We start from the raw sequence: 21,825 nt of genomic DNA on the forward strand, positions 1-21,825 counted from the left end.
TAAAGGAATCGAAGGCAGTATGAACTCAGACAAGGAATACTCAGGAATTCCATTGTCCATGGCAAAGGCAAAGAAGCAACTTTTACTCAAACTAATAACTGAAAGTCACAAAACTTTAAAGGAGCCAAATGCCATCAGGGTTCCATTGCCTTTGTAAGGGGGCTTGGAAACTTCACTCTTACACTAAAGGCAGACACTAAGAAGAAAATGACCTATCACACATTACAAAATCTACATTTGGCCTGAAAGAAGGAAGAACTCAAAAGACAGAGCAAAGAGGGAAACCAAAACTTCCTGTACCTTGTGCAGGTATTCTGAATCACTGCAGCTGCCAGGCCAGAAGCAGGCACCTTGATGTGCCTCTGGGGGAGTCCAATTCTATCACACAGGCAAGAAGAATCCAGAGCAAACAGATACTACAATATGAATGCATTTTATTTTAAGAAATACTAAGGAAGGTGAAGATATGAACATTTTTCTAACTGCTGAATTTTGATGGGCTCAGGTGAAAGAAAAATCTGTTGAAGCAACTGGCTATATAGGAGAAAACTGGTATTCTTAAATCTCTGAATTTAGGGACTCCTGGGTGACTCAGTTCGTTGAGCATTCAACTCTTGATTTCAGCTCAAGTCATGATCCTAGTGTTGTAGGATCAAGCCCTACAATCCCATTGCTTAGGATTCTCTCTCTCTTTCTCTCTCTCTCTCTCTCTCTCTCTCTCTCTCTCTCTCCCCTCTGCCCTTGTTGGCCCTCTATCATCATATATCTCAAATAATTCTCTTCATAGAATCAGAGGTATCCAAGCTTGCAGAACACAGATTCTATCATTCACTTTTTGTTCTCTTCCCTGAAGCACAAACTTCTTTCTGCTCAGTTTTTAAATGACTCCATCAAATGGCCCCAACTACTTTCTCCAAGGGATTACTGCCAAGTTCAATAGAACTCATCATTATAAAAGATTTCTGCCTAAATATCCCTTTTCTCAAAGTTGTATTCCATCTTTTATTTATCATGTAATAAACAAAACTGAAAAATGATTAGTTGCCAATTAAAAATGAATTACTGATGTGTAGTCACACATTGTCACTTTTCCAGCTTTCAGTTAATTCTTTTTAGGTTACTCATGCTCAAATTCCTCTCTCCATCAAGACAGTGCCTCTCCTGTTGAACAGTGTGATGGTTTTAAAATCTATCCACAAATCCTTTGATACTTTCTTCAAGAGGTGAAATCTAATTCCACTTCCCTTGAGCATGGGCTGGTCTTAGCAATTGATGTCTAAAGCAAAAAATAAAACAGAAGTGATTATTTCAACTTCAGAGACTAGATCATAAAAGGCACTGCAGCTTCTGTCTTGAGATCTCTCTCTGTCCAATCACTCACTCTGGGGGAAAGCCAGCTCCCAGGCCACGAGAATACTTAGAGAGCCCACAGAGAGGCCCACATGGCAAAGAACCAAAGTCTCCTGCCAAAAGCCAGGTGAGTGAACAAACCTGAGAGTGGATCTTCCAGCCCCAGTCAAGCCTTCAGATGATGGCAGCCCCTGCTGATACCCTGACTGCAACTTCATGACAGAATCTGAGACAAAACCAACCAGCTAACCAACCAGCTTCTGAATTTATCAGCCAAAACCAACTAGCTAAACAACCAGCTTCTGAATTTCTGAGGCAGAGAAACTGTAAGATAACATTTGTTGCTTTAAGCCACTAAGGTTTGGGTTAATTTATTATATAGTAAAATATAAATACCCACACTCCTCTGTTCTTTTCCCCTACACACACACACACACACACACACACACACACACACACACACACACATTTCTCTGCTTTTCTTTTTCCCTAGATTCTGAGAACACAGAAACAGACTTTATGGACCTTTCTAAATGTACAGAGCACTGTAAGACTCATGAAACATGTACTGAGTACCTAATGAAGCTTCAGAGCTCACATGCACCCCACAATCATTTAAGTGACATTCCTATCCCTTCAGAAACTAGGAAACTACAGAGATATTCATCAGGAACCTGACCAAGGTCATTTTGCTAGGAAATGGCAGGGCTGGGATTTCAACACAAGCCTTCACACTCTCCCCTAATGCCTCTCCTACACTTCTAGTAGGTGCTTAAGATACTAGGCACCTGGGAAGTTTGGAGCAAGGGAAGGAAACAGACTGAGCACATCCTAGGTGTTTGACAGTATGTCAGGTGTCATCTCATTTCCTTCTTATGACAGAGTAAGTGCTAAGATTTTTATTTGACAAAGAAACTAATATTCAGAGGTTCAATGGAATAGAATACAATAAAATGACTCACAGGCACCACTCTTCAGCATCTTGAAAACTAGGGTGGGAAAAAAAAGACACTGAGAATACTACTCATACAGCTCATCTACCTCACGAGATTGTGGTAGGGGCCATTTGAAATAATTTGTACGGATATAATTCATAAGCTGTTAACTACTATGCAAATCCAAGAGGTATCATTACGTGTGGTCAGCTCTTAGCAGAGTAACTGTGAGGTAAAGCTCAAGCTAGTAGTGACACTTACCCCATGATATATTATACAGCAAAACCCACAAGAACGTCTAAATATGGAAAATTTCATCTCAAGATGTTTGCATTACAATCTTAATTATTATTTAAGACTCTACGATAAAGGAAAATTGCAGGGTGGACTTTGGTTCCTACAAAATTTCCAGGTAAGAGCTGATGGCTTGACTTGGTTTGAAAGGCATCTAAATGGATTTCCGCAAATAATTAGAATGGCTTATTTTGCATCTGACTGATTAAGTTAAACAATTCTTGCCAGAAACTCTAAGTTCAGATAATTTTTAAGTGTTATTGTCATAAAAGCCCTAAAATCATGAAGCTGACAGGTTTTTTTAACGTAGTCAAACTTAGCTTTGCACCCACGTAAAAATAACAGAGAAAGCTCAAGTAGCACTCTTTTTTTCCATCTTTTTTACTGAAATATAGTTGAAACACAATGTTACATTCATTTCAGGTGTACAACGCAGTGTTTCAATAACTATGTCCATGGTACTGTGCTCATCTCATGTATAGCTACCATTGGTCACCATATCGGGTAAAGTGGCACTCCTCCCAATGAGTAAGATCAGTTTAGGCAATTTTTTAAAATATGTTTTTTAATGTTTGTTTTTGAAAAAGAGAGAGAGAGAGCGTGTGCACAAGTGGGGGAGGGGCAGAGAGACGGGGACAGAGAATCCGAAGCAGGCTCTGCCCTGACAGTAGCAAGCCCAATGGAGGGCTCGAACTCATGAACATGAGATCATGACCCTAGCCAAAGTTGGACGCTTAACCGACTGAGCCACCCAGGCATCCTGGTTTGGGCAATTTTTAACTCATTGTATTTTTGTTCCCAAGAAACTTATACGAATACATGTAGGATAAATTTTAAATAGTCCATATACTAATATCATGATGTAACATACTGGCTTAATTTAACAGCAAGCACTCAGTACAGTGGTTGGCACACAGTAAGTACCCAATAGATGAGAAAAATGCAATCTATGGAGTGTCACTGGTGGAGACAAATAGCTTATGTCCAAATTTCCTAATTATCTGATGCTCAGAGACAAGAATATAGTTTCTAGTACCTTTAGCAGGTTTTTAAAACATACATATTATATGTTCTTGAGGTATATTAAGGTGTGGTTTGGAAACTGGGATCTCTGACAAGAAACATTATGAATCACTTTCTCCACTAAGAGTCTTTTTTAAAACTTTAAAAAGAGGCATCTAATTTTGCTCCATTTCCACGCTGGAGACATGGCAGAGCACGCCTGACAGGTATTTACACGCATGCCCCACCGTGGCTGCCCGAAAACCCATACCAGAAAAAGAGGAGAAGGAGGCATGATGGGATTTCAGGGGTCTTCTAAAAAGGTTTCTGTCCACACTCACTCATGAACTGAAACTGGACATTTTCCATTCGATGTAATCAAGAATCCGAGACCTGAAAACATTTCTATTAAAAATCCAAATGGGCACTGAGGCATAAATATGGTTAACGCAGCAGGCCCTATGAAAGCCCAGGCCACGAGGACAATTCTGAGTGCTGCAGTGGTCTTGGGGAAAATATGGAACCGGCCCCACTTACTTCTCTGTGCATCTACCAACCTACCCCAAGCTTTCTCAGACAGAAGATGTAGACAGGATTAAGGGGGTAAAGAGGGGTAAAGCAGCTGGGTTTTCCTGCTCTAAATGACAGTCTTTGGTGCTCTGAGACATCAAGACACGCCGCTCTTAGAGGGAAGGTTCACACAGAATGAGTGCTCACTGGGGTCTCCACCTACAATACAATGCAGGGGGGTGCACCCTTTCTCAAGGGAGATGGGACTGAACAGGGAAGCTCTGCACAGCAATGCAGAAGATGCAAGTCCCAAGACAACCCAGGAACAGCTGGCCACATAAGCCTGACCTTATGGAGACTTGAATATGCTTCAATAACTGGGATGACGTTAAGAATCCACAGTACTTTCATCAACCCATTATATGTTGCCCTATGGCCAGTCCTTTTCAGAAAATGCTATTGAAGCTGATATGAACATGGCAGCTGTTTCATGACGGCTGTTTCTGCTTCTACTTGGTATTCTACTTCTGTTCCAGTTTCTTACTGTTCAACTCTAACTTAACTTACAAATTCCTTGAAAAATTCTGATTGATCTTATTTCATCAGATCATCCCTCTTAGGGAATGCTCTTCTGGGAGGCCACCTTACAGCAGCTTACAGCACCTTACAGCAGATTGGTTTTCTTGGGTCAAGTGCCTACCCTTCTTCTGGTTCACTGTGGCAAGAAGGTGTAGTCCCCCAGAGTAGCATTTTTACCTATATGTATCCTGTCTGATTAAAACAGCATCACCAGCTCTAAGACTAACAATTATCCAGATTGTTTTACAAAGTAAATCTTCTGGGGTGCCTCGGTGGTTTAGTGGGTTGAGCATCCAACTTCAGCTCAGATCATGATCTCGTGGTTTCATGAGTTCGAGCCCCGCATCAGGCTCTGTGCTGACAGCTCAGAGCCTGGAGCCTGCTTCAGATTCTGTGTCTCCCTCTCTCTCTGCTCTTCCCCCACTCATGCTCTATCTCTCTCTCAAATAAATAAACATTAAATAAATTAATAAATAGTAAATCTTCCCTGTTAAGGTAAACTAAGAAAAGCAGATGTCAAAGGAACTGGCATGTGAGCAGACCAGATACATGCCTTTTTTATGGTATAAGGAAGAGTGGAACCATACAACTTAAAGCTCAGAGCTGGCACACTGTCTTTCTGCCTGCAGTCCATTAGTAAAAGCAGGTCACCCAGGCAAGCTCAATGTCAACGGGGTGGAAAAGTCCACTATACCCACAAGGAAGCCATGGCAAGAAGGAGGAAGGAAGAATTACATGTACGTAAGATCTACATTTCTATTAGTTATTCTGGTATGAAAAAAATTTCATGAAAAAAGTTAAGCTGGTCAGGGAAATATTATCAAAATATAGGTGCCTCCCTCTTTCCCTATAAAAACAAACTAAAGCACACTTAAATAGTGCTCTGTTTTTGTTAAATATCTACAGTTACAAAAACCTAAGAAAAAGACCTTTGGACCAGAAAGCATCTACTTAACTGAATCAACAAAGGCAGCATAATATCTCTGAATGGCCAGTAAAGGGAAAAAAATACCGAAAGATTTTGTTTGGGGAGTGTTCCTCTGTAACCAACCCTCCAAAGTAAAGCAGAGCCTGCTTCAGTGGCTCTGGAAGGAATGTAAACTGAACGCGTGGGAGGAAGAGCTCCAGTTTCTTCGGGATCTGAGGCAGGCAGTGGTGATCGTGCGATGCACCTGTAGTCATTAAATGGCGTTCATTACAACAAGGAGCACAGCTGCCTGGTGTGTGAGGTTCCAGACATCGTTAGCAGAGAGCACTCAATCCCACGCAAGCAGCCCCGGGTCATCTACCAAAGGGAACCACCCCACTGACCACCACCGACCGCCCTCCCACCTGCTGTCTAGATTGTTTTTCTTCCCCAAAGCTCTCTAAGTCTGTTTCTAGGATACAGGGGTTTTTTAAATAAGTATGATGTTTTTCACAAGAGCAATCACTGCCTGTTTCAAGTTATCATTTAGTTTAAAAAGCTGGGACCTTGGAAGAGCCAACATGTGAAACACAGTTAGGGCTACAAGAATTTTTTTTTAATGAATACTTGCAATATGTATAATGTAGGCAGCTGCAAAAAATAACTCTTTAAATAACACACATTTATATATGTGATTAAATATAAATGTGTATATATACATATACATACATCATGTGTACACATTTCATGGTTTAATGTTTTCCTGTCAGAAGAAGTACTCAAATATAACCATATTGCAATTACCTTTTTTAGGGAAGAAAGGTTTCCCTCCCATTCCAGCCATGTGTCAACTCGTACTTCCTCTGTATGGGAACACAGCCCTTGGGCAGCTGGGTTTCAGTACAGATACATTTCAATTTCACAAGGGGCTAATACTTAGTAAATATCAAAAAAAAAAAAAAAACCATGCAGAACTGCAGAAAAGTACAACACAAGCTCTTTAAGAAAGGTCATAAAATGTAAGGAAGGTAGGGAAGTCTTTACCTCCAAGTGGGGACACACAGACTCACCATAAGGCACTAATTTTCAATGCTAAGAGGACCCCTCTTTAAAGAGGCTAAACCAAGCAAACACAAATTCTATTTCAATTCCCTTTGGAACATCTCATTAGCAGTATTTTGTACAATCCTGTTTATGTCAAATCAAAACTATCACTTCAACTCTAACAATGATTGTTCCCTAGAAACTAATTTTCTTATTCAGAAATAAAATCAAAGTAAAGCCCTCAATTTCTGGCAAAGAGATCCAAAGACTGAGAAGGCAGCACCTCTTCTTTTTCAAATGCAGGTTTTCTCCTCCCAAAATGCTGCTTTGTACTTTCCAGGCAATCTATATATTCATCCGTGGTTATTTTCCCCCACCAATATCACAGTTTGATCATAGAGTATTCTGGAATCATACAGTATCTATTTCTCAATATCTTGAACTCGGTCTCAACACCCAGAAATATCCTTGGATTACTTTGTTTATTTATTTTGAAATCTTGGGCCCTTGGGATTGAAACCTCCTTCTCTGGCATGAAAGGCTGCCCATTGGGGAACTGAGATTACATAACCCTTCACTCTAGGTTTTCCTCCACTGTTGTTTTTAACATCACTGGATAAGTTTCTTGGAAGTGTTTATAATCCGTCTATGTCTACTATTTCCCAGCGCTCTTCCTCTGTGTGTAAGGAATCAAGAAGCAAAGAGAACGTTCATGTTCACCTACATGCCTGGACTGAGATGTGATCAAACAACTCCTGGATAAAACATACCAACCCGCCCTCACCACCCCCAAATAAGACACAGCGGCCAAGGCAAGACTGCACATGGAACTTTATGTACAACAAGTAATACCTGCCCTTCAATGGAATATAGATTCTTAAGGGCATCAGCTCAGCAAAACGCTGGTCCTTCATCCACATTCCCTGGAATGCTTTCTCAAGCATCAGTTTGTACCTATTTATGCTGTTGCTTTTCTGTCTAGGCTTTGAAACCAACAAGGATTTTGTCGGAAATAACTGAAGAATGGATGATTTTCTTCTATCCACCTACAGTGCTAACATCCATACTGACATACAGCTGGAAAGTGGCTCAAGGTTCCTTATTCCCACACAAAGTGTGGTATGGGGTGACCAAGCAGCCCAATCAGGAGTTTGATTTCACAAGGGAAAAAGCATGGAGCTTTACCATAATTCCTTCCTCAAAGCAGTCTTTTTTTTCACACCTGGTATTTTAAATGCTAAATCATTCCTTTGTTCGTTTTCATCAGCTTCTTGTAAGATCTAGTTTCTGGCTGGTCCCACTTCCACTGCCACTTAGTACCCACTGGATTGGCGTGGGGTCAATCCTACAGACATTTATCTGCACATGACAAGCCAAAGGTGGTCTCCATGCAAGGAAGGCTTCCAGGGCTGCAGAACACATGCCCACAGAACTCCCCTTCCCGAGAGGTGCACACCATCCATTGGCAGAGCTTTGCCCCAGTGGGGCTCCCATCAATCAGTAACTGTCAGTGAGGGCACCACGGAGACCTGGAGTTGCCAGCACAGGCAGTTTCTCCTTCTGCTGTTGCTTTTCTCTCCTCTCAGGCGTGTCCTGGAGTAAGGCTAGGCTGCTTCTCAGGACCAGACTCTCCTTTCCAAAGGAGTTGCTTTCCAAACTGTTCCTCCTCTGAAGATCTCCCTCTCACACTTCACCACACACAGAAGAATCTGGCTCTGATTTCCTCACCTCTACTGATTCCATCTACATTTGCCTTTATCCGATTGCCGGTCCAGGGTTTCTCCTCCTCTTCTGTGAGGAGGTGGAGGACGACAGGTGGAGGACGAATTTGGTCTTTCTTCCTCAAACCACCTTCTGTCCCCTGGTGGGTGCTGTCAACCACACCACGGGCTCTCTCCCTGCGATGACTCGAACCGGCACTGGGCATCCAGAGCCTTTAAGCAGTGTTCTTATCCACCTCCTGGAAGTGGCTGAGACAAGCAGAACTGTCCCAGCCAACGGCTGCCTGTCTCCTAGTCTTTGGATTTGTTCTGCCAAAGAAAACCCCTTGTTGGCTGTGAGCCTTTGCACAACCACTATCGTCTCACAATAACAACCAGGAAGTGCACAGTTTCGCTGGTAACCTCTTCGCTGCACCAGTCTGCAACCGCACACAGTCTTCACTCCAGATGTACGAACTTACTTTTTCAAGGAGGACACAGAACCATCAAACCTGAGATGCTTCCATGTTTATTAGGCTTCTCGATGTCACTGTGGACACAACCTGAGGGCTCACGCCAGCACATCCAACCACAGCGTCACCTTAAGTACAAACAGCAGGTCTCGGGTGCCCAGAGAGTCTGTGCTCTTCATTGCCTGAGACTGTGGCCTGCCATCAGGCCAGAACTGAGATGCTGGGGCTCGGGCAGGAAGGCTGCTACTGTGAGAACAACCAAGTCTTTGCCTCCCCTTCTCAGACCTGAAACCTGGTGGCTGTTCTATCTTCAAATGGGGGAGCCAGGAATTCCAGTTAGCCTGTGACCGACTGCTGGGCAGTTGCTGGGCTGGCTGGTCTATTTCAAGGACCGAGAGAAGTCAGTACAGACCACAGGATCCGGGACTAAGAAGTCTCTTGTGGTCCCAGCACAGAAAGGATTACATTTTCTTCTGTCAAAAGGGGCCCGATGGGGGCTGTGGACCTGCTTCCTGCACCACCATGACTGCTTATTCAAACAGAAAGGCTATGCTCAACACTAAAAATAGTGGACCTGTCCTGAGATCTTCTGTAGCAGTACCATGTGTCTGAAATGCCAGTAATCAATCTCTCCCCCATATTTCAGCACATCAGAAGATAAACTGGAAATTCTTTTAATAATCTGACCTGTATCTGCTTTTATTTTTAAGTGTATTTATTTTGAGAGAGAGAGAGAGAGAGCAAGCAACTACATGAGAGGGGCAGAGAGAGAGGGAGAGAGAGAATCCCAAGCAGGTTCTGCACTCTTAGTGCAGAGCCTCACATGGGGCTTGAACCCACAAACTGCAAGATCATAACCTGAGCCAAAATCAAGAGTCAGATGCTTAACTGACTGAGCCACCTAGGCACCCCTGAAATGCCAGTAATCAATCTCTCCCCTACACTGCAGCACATCACAAGATAAACTGGCAATTCTTTTAATAGTCTGACTTATATCTGCTTTTAAATCTTGAAGGAAGGTAGTATATAAAACAGGACACCTGTCTTTCCTGAAATTTAAAGTTTCTGCTATGAACTTAAAGAACTAAAATTTTAGGTAACTTTAAAATACAAATAGCTGTTTATAGGATGCCTGGGTGGCTCAGTCAGATGAGCATCCGACTTTGGCTCACGTCATAATGTCACAGTTCATGAGTTCGAGCCCCGCGTCGGGCTCTGTGCTGACAGCTTAAAGCCTGGAGCCTGCTTCAGATTCTGTGTCTGTCTCTCTCTCTCTCTCTCTCTCTCTCTCTCTCTGCCCCTCTCCTGCTCATGCTCTGTCTCTCAAAAATAAATAAATGTTTAAAAAAAAATTTTTTTAATATAAATAGCTCTTTAAAAGCTAAGTCCACCTTGGGGCATCTGGGTGGCTCAGTCGGTTGAGCATCTGACTTCAGCTCAGGTCATGATCTCGCGGCCTGTGAGTTCAAGCCCCACATCAGGGTCTGTGCTCAGAGCCTGCTTGGGATTCTGTATCTCCCTCTCTCTCTGCCCCTCCCCCACTCATGCTCTGTCTCTCTCTCTGTCAAAAATAAACAAACATTACAAAAAAAAAATTTAAAAGCTAAGTCCACCTTGATAGGAAAACCACTGGAATGGGCAATGGAAAATCTGATTTAGAGAAGTTTACATTTCTAAAAATTTCCAAACACGCTAAGATACAGTAGAAGAGACTAAGTAGCTGTACCGTTAAACCAGAGAGTGATTGTCCCATCTTTTAGCTCTTCGGACTCTGTACATTACAGAGGTGTAATTTCAATTACAAACCATTTCAATTACAGGGGTATTTCAGCTCATCCTCAAGATCTCCTTTTGAAGGAAGTCTACTACCTGTCTACTATCTTCGTAAGCTCCCCAGTACTCACAACCCCAAAGATAAAAAATGCCCTTCCACCACAGACTCTAACAGAAATATTCTCTGCTTTTACCATTATCCAGCATCCCATGGTGTTTTCACTACAACCGCGGTCTGGTGTGGATACTCATCTTACCTTCAAAGGGCTTTTTCTAGAGAGTTAAGTCAAACTAATCTCTTTTTGCACAAATTATTTGGGTTTCCTCCTGAACATATGCTATACTAATAATCTGGATGGTTTTTATGAGGTGGTATTGCAAATGTTACCATGTCATTTTAACTTTTCTTCCCTTGGGTTACAAATACTACCAAAATCAACACAACAGAATCTTATTTCCATACTCAATTCTTTCCTAGAAGTCACCAAGGAAGACCCCCCTCACCCCAGACCATCTCTAGAGAGAGCCAATGAGCTCTACTCCCAGGACTTGTAACTACTTCTGTGGTGCAAAAAAAAAAAAAAAAGAAAAAAAAAAGTTATATTAATGTTTTTAACATAACATGGCTTTTAATATATTCAGATTGTACAATCATCATGACCATCTAATTCCACAGTATGTACTGACCCAAAAAAACTCCTTATCCATAAACAATCACGACCCATTCCCCCTCCCCGCAACCCCTAGCAATCACTCATCTACTTTCTGTCCATGTGAAGTTGCCTCTTTGGGACACTTCATATAATGGAATTTTGTGTGATCTGAATCCTTTCGTGTCTGGATTCCTTCACTCCACATGTTTTCAAGGTTCATTCACGTTGTGGCATGTATCAGTATCCCATTCCTTCTTTATGGCTGAACAACCCATTGTAAGATCTACCGCATTTTGTTTATCCATTCATCAGATGATAGACATTTTGGTTGTTCGCGCTTCTTGGCTGTTATGAATGATGCTGCTATGAACATGTGTATACAAGTTTTTGTGTGAACATATGTTTTCAATTCTCTTGAGTATATACCTAGAAGTGGAAATGCTGGGTCATATAGCAACTATGTTTAACTTTTGGAGGAACTCAGGTGATAGCTTAATGTGATTCAGTCTAGCCAGATGGGGGTTACTGGTTCATCCAATAAAAATGTTATTTCTGTCAATATTAAAAGGCTTTCTTTAAACAGCCAGGAGTAACATCCATTATTTTCCCAATTGCTGTGTGGCCTGTCACTCTAACATGAAAGGAAACTAGACTTATCAGAAAAGAGTGGTTTCCTGGTAGTTCATGCTTTTCTGGCTGTCTTCAAACCAGTGGCGATTTATCTGAGAATCATCACAGTGAAGAGGGTGGGTTGCTGAGGACAGTGACAATGAAGGACAGCTGCTTATAGGCAGCACCTCTTGGACAGCTTTTGATTCAATGGCTATATTCTAGCACCTACAGGTCCAAAATCTAGATGTTTTCAGTACACTGTAAGAGTGAGCCACTAGATCAACACCCAGAAAACTATAGCCCATGAGACCAATCTAGTCAGCCACTCAGTTTTGTGGGTTTTTTTTAAACAATCTGCCAGCTAAGAATTATTTTTCACATTTTTAAACGCTCACATTTTTAACAGTTATGTAAGAACCTATATATAACATCCTCAATTATGTATCTTGGCTCATCAAGCCTGAAGGATTTATTATCAGATCCTTTAAGAAAAAAGTTTACAGACCCGTGCTCTAGCTGATACTCATGCAAATTAAATTCTCTTAAGACCAATGAAGGAAGCATAGCACCATTATTAATTTGTCACTGGAGATATCCAGTAAGCAGCCAATGTCCAACGCAGGATGTAGAGTGGAGTAACCTAGGAAGTGGCTCAGAAGGATGGGAAATACACAGAATCAAAATGGGAAAAGCAGTGTGGACACAGTGGTTAGGGAAGGAGAGTTAGGCCATCAAACCTCTGTGAAACTCTAATAAAATCTTCATTCGTCACAGCAGAGAACACCTCCCTAGCAACTTGATAGTTTGTTTCTCCCTATCTACCTTGTTTTATCTAGAGAGTGCTAGACTTAACACATTAACACATTCTGCTTCACTGAACCCATCACCCCCCATTGTCATCCCTTTCCTGCTTACTCTGACCATTTCGCTCTTGGCCTACCAGGTGTCAAATGCACATCCTTATTCCCTTGGTCTTGCAAGGCTGCGGCCACCCCTTATTAGGAGGTGATTAATCTACACCATGCTCAGAGCTCTAGATAAACATCATTACTGCTGTTTGCAAGATACTATTAAAACTACCAACTGGTCATTGCAGTAGACCACCTTCTTTATCCCAATGAAACAGAAAAACAACACTTGTCTTTTGCCAACCTCAGTGTTTTCACTAGTCCCCCAAGCTTCTTGAAAGTAATGGCAGTGGACTGTTTTGACACACTGGTCCCTCAGACTCTTCCCAAGAAAGATGATCTCTACCTGCTCGGAATATGTTCTGTTTTTCTCATAAGTCAGAATTTCAGAATTATCTGCTCCTACAACTGGACCTTCAAATTCTTCAGCAAATTGAGAGGTTCATATGTTTGCACTTGACCTCTTCTACAAACATGAAATTAAAGACACTAGAAGTCCCTGCTTTTTCTCAGACTTCCCTTACTAATGTCTCTTCCTTTCTCCTACATGTAAGGTTTTCTTGGGGGTTCCTTTCACCTAATACAAAGCTGGATGTGGGGAGACATCACTTTTAGGTTCTTATTATGACTCGTTCCTCCTTTCTAGTTTTAATCTTTCTATTGTTGTTCTTACTCGATTTTGCTATTTCCATATCCTCATGGTCCTGCCAAATTACCTCTTTTTAAAACTTTCCCATTAGCCTTCCAACTCTCAATAGAGTTCTGGTCTCAGCAAAAAATAGCCACATCTCCCTTCCTGGCCTGCTTCAGTTAGTTCCTGGGCTTCTTTTTTGAACAGTCATTAAATCCTAGGGAGTTTGAGCAAAGAACTCCATCACTGTGATTACGTGTTAGTCTGAATTCGTTTACTAGCTCCCAGCTATGGAGAAACTACATTTTTTATAATTTGTTTTTATTTTAGAGAGAAAGAGCACAAGCAGGGAGAGAGGCAGAGAAAGAAGAGAGAGAAAGAGAGAGAGACAGAATCTTAAACAGGCTCCACTCTCAGCACGGAGCCCGATGCAGGGCTCGATTTCACGACCCAGGGATCATGACCTGAGCCAAAATCAAGATTTGGACACTCAACCGACTGAGCCACCCAGATGCCCCAGAGAAACTACCTTTAAACAGAATGAGTGGCCAATTTATGGACAATACAGATCTTCCTGTTTTTCTAAATTATAATTTCATCTTCCAGAAGACCCTTCAGCAAAGGTTTGAGCATTTAAAATACACACAACAGGGGTGCCTGGGTGGCTCAGTCAGTTAAGTGTCCAACTCTTGCTCAGGTCAGGTCATAATCTCATGGTTCGTGAGATGGAGTCCCCATATCGGTTCTGCAGTGTGGAGCCTGCTTGGGATTCATTCAATCATTCATTCATTCATATTCTCTCTCTCCCTCTCTCTCTCCCTAAATAAATAAATAAATAAATAATCATTTAAAATAAAATAAATTACACACAACACATGGTGGGACCAGTCATTCCAATAATGAATCATCGACAAACCAAAACCGTTCTCATCTCTAGTCTTAATACCAGAGAGTTCAGACCACCTTTTCCTGACACTTTCATATAGTTCAAAATTCTCTTCCTTACCAGTATGACTATAAGCTTTCAAAAACTCTCCTCCCATCACATTCTAATTCTGGAGAACATCTAAGAAATACATGATCTATACAATAACCCAAGGAAACAACATTGGGGTTATTTTTCAAATAAGATTAGAAAAATATTATATACTCAGCAATATTCACACAGAATAGGTTATCAAGCACTTACCCCAAAGGACCTTTTTTTTTTTTTTTTTTTAAGGTTTATTTATTTTTGAGAGAGAGAGAGCATGAGCAGGGGAGAGGCAGAGAAAGAGCAGGATAAAGGATCTGAAGCTGGCTTTGTGCTGAGAGTGGAGAGCCCAGGTTGGGGCTCTAACTCTCAAACCATGAGATCATGATCTGAGCTGAAGTCGGATGTTCAACCAACTGAGCCACCCAGCTGCCCCTCACCTGAGGACCTTTAAAACAAGATGCACACCCTGTCTTGCAAATGACTAGGAATTATCACACCTAAAGGATGAGGAGATGATCTATATGACTGCTCCATTCTTCCCTCTTGAAAATCCCCAGGACTTGCTTTCCTCATCAGCCCAATAAACCTCATCCAACTATTACTCTGGGGATCCAGGCTCAGGTCACGGAGCAGAATTTTCCCAAAAGATGAAAAACGCAATGTACAAACCTTGTATTAGATACTCTTTCTGTTAAGCAACCAATTGTAAGGGAAGAGTCAATCACTCCAGAAGAGTGACCAACTTAGGGAGGTGGGGGTGGGCCCGGGGAATCAAAGCCACAAAGATACAGACTCCTAAAGGGCCAAACAGTAGTAAAAACTCCCTCTCAGCTATTTTGCACTCCTCTTGGTGGTGAAAGACAGTCCTTTTCAACCTCACAACTGGCATTCTTTTTCATTACTTGTGGCGCAGGCAATCAGTCAACGTGAGACAGAGCAGGAAGCTGCTGGAACGAGCGTGTGCGTCTAGCTCTCGGCTCTGAATGGTCTGCGCCTCACTCCAGAACGTTTCCTCCAGATGCTGCCAGCAGACACTCTGTAATACCTAAACCACAAATCATCACATTCCCCACCCTTTGAGCCAGGCCTTGTCCTTGAGAGCTTCCCACATAGTGAGATATTAACCAAGCTGGCCACTGATACAATAGCTCTTTACAAATTCGGAGTAAAACCTGCCACACCATCTGCTCGATCTACTAAAAAGTGGACTCGTATCATAAAAATATCCATGGTAGGTGAACCTCAGAGAGTAATGCAGGACATTTCAGACATTTCACACGGAATGAATCCTGGCTAGCTTGCTAAAGAAAATATTTTATCAATGTAAACATGTCAGGCATACAAGTGTATCTAAAATTAGAGCAAGTATGTGTCAGAAATGGAGCCATCTTGCAGAAACAGAATTACAGGCAGGTCACTCCAGATTCTTTGCCAATATCCAAGGAAACCGCCTTTCCTCAAAATAAAGAAACCGTGCTGCTATCTGGTTGTTCTGGGAACCAGGGAGGGTTTGTTGTTGTTTTCTTTTAAAGGACTCTTAAGTTTTATCTACTGTGACACGTTAAAGCCCTCTAAACCAAACGAAATGTTTCCAAACTATGATGCTGTAACTTAGAAAAACCATTGACTGGACTATACTCACACTGAAAAGGCGCCATAACTTGACCCCGCTTGAATGTCAAAGGGAACGAACCTTCAGTGGACTGCTCTCCCGAGATCACCTTCTGGGCCGCGAAGTACTTGGGCTTCAGCACATACTCCTGGGTCTGGCCATGATGTATCATCACATTCTGTGAGGAAAGTGGTGTCACTCTGGGAAGAAACAAAGTGGGGAGAGGGAAATTAGTTATGGACTTTTGAAACCAAGAAGGAGAAAAGAAGACGTTCAATTTAGAAAGGAACGTAGATTCCATGTGAGGCTCGATTTTTCTCTTCAAATACTGTAGTGGACCACTTATAACACAAGGAACTAACCACTTACACTTAGAAACGTTAATATAAAAGAGACTCCCCTCATCTAGTCAAGAAGCATAGGCTAGCTAGGCCACCACAGGTGGATTCTATCAGAAGATCTGGAGCACACAGCCTTTACGCAGAGCACAGGCCATTTATATGTAAGACAGACAAAGACACATACAGAAGGTACCAACATTTACAAAGTGTATTTTCCATATACTGATAAGTAGGCAGTATTGGAAATGCAAGGAAAGGAAAGGAGGAAGAAAATACAGAAAGAGGATTATGCAAGAAGTCCCGGGCTTGATCAGTCACGCAAAATTAACTGTCAACAATCAGAGCCTGTAGAGTAACCAGTGGGACCTTCCTAATGACAGAAGAAGAGAAGGTCAATCTCTTCGGGCCTCACCTTCCTGAGCTGTAACCACAGAATCACTGTCAGACAGGCCAAAGAAAAAAATGCTTGTAAAAAAAGTCGGAACACACAAAAACTGGGAAAATTTTGAATTATCTTTTGAAATTGTAATTATGGTAAGAAACACATTCAACTTTTTCTAGTTAACCTTTAAATTTTTTATGCTGTATCTCTTAACAATTAAAACTATACTATTCAGGTTAAATGTGTTGTAATTATTCACTCCTAAGAAGGGGAACAATGGTAAGAATAACGGATCACAATCTTATTTCTTCAAGACCCCACGTGAAGAACTCCAAGGACTCCCGAACACAATTACTGTGTATTCACCCTCTGGTCTGACCGTTTTCTATGGCAGTTCTCTTTTGTTGCATGTAATGGAAACTGTGCTTTTTTTAAGTAGTTTTTTTAATTTAAATTCCAGTATAGTTAACATACAGTGTTACATTGGTTCTGAGAATTTTATCCAAAAAATATAAAAACACTAATTCAAAGGGATACACGCACCCCTATGTTTATAGCAGCATTATTTACAACAGCCAAATTATGGAAACAGACCAAGTGCCCATCGACAGATGAATGGATAAAGAAGATGTGGTGTATATACACAATGGAATATCATTCAGCATGTAATGTAAACTTTAAAATAACAAGTCTTTGCCCACGTTTGATAATTCCCTGAAGGACAGAACTAAAATCATTAGCTAAGTAAGACTAATAAATAATCAGACAATGTAAAGAAGATACACCAACTCATTCCAGAAAATGCTTAATTGTACCAAAACTGCTGGGATCAGAGCACTGTAGCAGCAAACGGAGTCTTTGGAAGGAGACATCTCTGATGTCATCTTGAATTTTATCACCTGGGGCATATTAAAGCCGCCTACACCAAACAAAATATTTCTAAACTATGATACTCTAACTTAGGTAATGGTTGCCTGGGATATAATCACACTGATAAGGTACCCCCAAACCCCAAAGACTCTCCCTAATAAGGGACTGTACTAAACAAGAAAAAGAAATGACATTGTGACAGGTGAGTACGTAAGGTCAGTTGTCAAGACACCAAAAACACCACTACACAGTGTCTTGTCAAAAGCAGTAACAGTCTTGAATAAAGTCGGTCTATTTGAGTCTAACAATGAATGAGGTATTCTGTGGGACAAGGCAACCATGAGAAAGGAAGGAAGAGGCTGGGATTAACGATGCTTCCCTCTTACCTAGTCAGTGATCTCTATCCACCACTTTAAACCTCAGAGTTGCAGGAAAGCCTAGGAAAATCCACTTTGGACCTTAGTTTTCCCAGACACAACTCCATGGAAGGGCGCTCCCTCTATCACCAGACTAATGACTTAAGTTACTAAAAGCCTAAGTAAGGCTTAATGTTGTAAACACTTTTGTTTTGATGATGTAAGTGTTGGTCTGAACTTGAAGTATGTTTGGTTGGAATACAGTAGAAAGTATAACAGCTGGACACATCTGGTGGTGAATGGTAAGAACCACAAGTCTACTCTATCAGCCTCAAGAAAAGGGGAAGCCCTTCTTCTCATCTCCGGGGCAACCCACTCCCCAGCTGTGCTGTCATCCTGTCACTACACTGTTGACACCTGCTGGCAAAAGTACAGGCTTGCTCCTATTCAGAAGAGGACAGCCTAGCATTCCAGCTGCGACCACTGCCAGCTAGGTACGACTGGGGTCTGCCTTCTAGTGGAGTTCCTCCCTTCTCTCCCCTCTGAATCAAGGAAGTGAGAGGCGGCAAGAAATCAGCAAGAAAGAAGCTGAGAGCTTATATACGGGCTCCTTTTCTCTAAACCTAACTGGAAAGTACAGAATAAACAAATAAGATGAGCTTACCGGGTCTAGAACTTGAGCAACAACCCTCAGCCATCACTGACTTAAGGAAATGAGTAATGGTAGTTAAGTCTGACTACATTGTAAGTATTCACCATTCACAAATTGCAAATATGGAGCTACCCCTGAACCGTGCTTCCCCATTTTCCAGCTCCTTTCCTCTTTCCCAGTGCAAGTGTGTAAACACACAAGAAGAGACTGAAGCCACTCTGCACGACAGCCTCACGGAGAAGGAAGCAAAGCCATGGACAGTGATACCATGTGGGGAGAACAGAGAAAACTGTGCGCTCACTTCACAAATACACGATTGCCATCTTTTTCTCTCTTCCCTTCTTCCTCCTTTGCAGTTCATGTTCACTTTCCCCTCTAATTTCATCACTCAGTTATTTCCACTCTGGACCACTTCTAAGCCCTACAAATACATATTCTCTTTAACTCTCCTTTTTTTACCCAAGTATTTCAGGAATAATCTTTCTCCCTTCATTTCAGTTGAGATATTTTCCATTCTTTCCTTCCCTCCTCCGAGGGGGAGGGGGAGAGCTTAACTATCACTAGTGAACATCAAATTTGTCAGAGCATTACAATTTTTCTAAGAGAATACTAAAATATTTGAGAAAACTAAAAATGAAAACTACAGGATCTCTGGCTCAAATGGTTTTTAAGAAAAAAAATGGTTTTTAGGTATCTATCTTATCTTCCTCCAAAGATGCCCTTAAAATTATAAGGAATAAAAAAAAAAGAAAGAAAAGAAAAGATTCAGGGCACCTAGATAGCTCAGTCCGTTAAGTGTCTGACTTTGGCTCAGGTCATGATCTCACGGTTCGTGAGTTCAAGCTCTGCATCGGACTCTGTACTGACAGCTTGGAGCCTAGAGCCTGCTTCCGATTCCGTGTCTCCCTCTCTTTCTGCCCCTCCTCCCCTCAAAAATAAATAAACGTTAAAAAAAAAAAGGAAATATTTAAATCTAGAGTTGACATGTGGCTGTTACACAATAGTACAGCTACACTAGTCACTAAAATATTGAAATATTCTCTTCTGATAGATACCTACTATCCCAAGACCCTTAGCACCCCTCCCTACTCCCTCCACCAGGCCCCCACAAGACATCCCTTCAATCCTGTAAATAAGGAGTTAACATTCAGCAGAAATGGATCTCTGCGTGTCTGTTCCAGCATCCCTTCTGATTAATCAATACCTGTGCCACACAGGGTACTAAATATGGTCCGTGTCACCCATTAATAAACACACGAGATATTTCAACAAATCTGTGGGATTCAAAGTGGGATGAGAAACACTGCCTGTTGTAGCAGCATGTAGTTCAACGTGTAGTAAGAAGAACATTTTACTTAGAGACCATACACATCTACACAGGGATTGTGCTTTTATGTAACTAAAACAACCTTATAAAATATTTACCCTTACCATGTGTAGAATACTGATATTTTGTCCTCCAATCTATTTTTTGAACCACTACATTGATTTCATGACTTTGTGACACCCTAATGGCTTGCAACCAGTAGGTGTAAGGGCACTGCTCAAGAACCACTGTGTGACGGCACAGGCACAAAGGAAGCAATCTTCGCAAGGAAACACAGAGGATCTCTGGACCCGAAACCAAGTAAAGCAAAGGGTGATTTTAAAAAGTAGGGCTGTACCCTGGTGTCTTCACTAGAAATCTGTATATAAAGTCAACTGTTCCCCAACTCTAGCAAACAGAGCGCCTGAGTCACATTTCTACTCTTCTCAGGGAAAAAAAAAAATATATGAGTATTTTCATCTAAAAGAATGGAACTATGTGGTGTAAACCACAAAACTTACTCCGCCCCTCACTCCCAGAGTAAGACCTTCTCGTTCTGGATTCTGGCTTCCCCTAGCTCAAACACTGGTCTCCTATTTCTCCCCCTAAAAAGGAGCTTGCTGGGCAACCCAGAAAACAGGGAGTTCCAGAATGATCCCAGGGTGCGGTGGGGGTGCTGGGTGGAGGGAAGGAACCACGAGAATGGAAAACAGGATTGCAATTTTGGAGACACCTGACTATATGGTATAAATGCAATTGGTAGAAAGAAAAACGGGAGAATACATTCATATCTGATGCTAGGAATACTCTCCTTCAAGAACCATGCATGAAAGCAAAGGACACATACAGAGAGAGAAATCCAAGCATCGAGTTGTACATCCATGGACAGAATATTACAAATGTTGTAACTGTCAGAAACAACCATGTTACCAACTGTGGTGATATTAGTGTACAGAATTAGCTAGAGAAGGCAGGAAAATTCTTAAAGAATAGGAGAAACGGAGGGAAGACTGGGAGAGCCACTGCCCTCGCCTTATAAAATGGAGGGTCTTCAGATAACATTCATGACCTTGATAGAGAACACTGACACAAGAAAAGAGAAGTATAAATATGCTGTCGGGATATACATGAACTATGCAAATGAAATAATGATTTTGAGAGAAAGGGTGGGGAGAAGAGAGAAAGTAAAGCAAGCTAAATCTTCACCTCCTACAGCAAGAAGTATTTAGACAACATCTAAAAGGAATAAATCAAGAAGCAATGGCTGGATGGAGCTAACCACCAGAAGGACCAATAGGGCCTGAGGATTAAATGTGGAAGAGTTGGAGACAAAAGGAAAAGGATTAAGTGATAATGAAGGTTTCAAGCCTGGTTGACTGGACAGGTACTTCTGTTCAAGGCCAAGGGGAAAATTAAGAGCAAAGAAGCAGGCTGAGTTATGGCAGTCGGAAGAAAGGGTCAGTCAGTGAGGACGAGAGTTATATTAGAGACAGACTATGGAGCAAGTCTCTGAGGGATGATTAGGGAAAGCCTCCAAGATGAGGAAAAGTGATGTTCTCGGAGGAGCCAACTTCTTCAAAGGCAAAAATGTTTTAGAAAAAGGAACACAGAACCACACAGTCTGGAGGATATCCATGCTCAGGGGTAGGGATATAAAGAGAAAATGGGGGGGGAGAGGGAGGGAACTGGAGAAAAACAAGAATAACATAGGTCCAGAAATGATAAATGGAAGAAAGTTTCTAGGAGGAACAGAGAGGGGACCACCTGCCAACTGCAGCACAAAAGGCAGAGAAAGGAACTGGGGAAGGCCACGCCTGGGGTGGGTAGGTCACTGGCACCACCCACAGTGTGGGTTCAGTAGTGACAGGAGTGTGGCTACAGCAGGCAATACATTAGGTAGGTGGCAGGCCGTGACACATGGACAAGACGGCCCAGGAAAAACAGGCTGGAGCTTAGAGG

The 21,825-nt window shown here is 41.9% G+C and overlaps 1 protein-coding gene across 7 annotated transcripts in view; it reads right to left on the minus strand.

The window, feature by feature from the left end:
• LTBP1 (latent transforming growth factor beta binding protein 1) overlaps positions 1–21,825 on the minus strand; it is a 402,262-nt gene that overhangs the window by 248,262 nt on the left and 132,175 nt on the right. For 5 of the 7 annotated variants that reach the window (XM_049652315.1, XM_049652312.1, XM_049652316.1 and 2 more), the window contains exon 4: positions 15,990–16,159. In XM_049652315.1, the coding sequence (XP_049508272.1) occupies positions 15,990–16,159 (170 nt within the window). The remainder of the gene's footprint in view (positions 1–15,989; positions 16,160–21,825) is intronic. The other 2 variants (XM_049652314.1, XM_049652310.1) reach the window with 1 other exon arrangement.

The sequence above is a fragment of the Panthera uncia genome (assembly GCF_023721935.1).
Source record: "Panthera uncia isolate 11264 chromosome A3 unlocalized genomic scaffold, Puncia_PCG_1.0 HiC_scaffold_12, whole genome shotgun sequence".
NCBI lineage: Eukaryota > Metazoa > Chordata > Mammalia > Carnivora > Felidae > Panthera > Panthera uncia.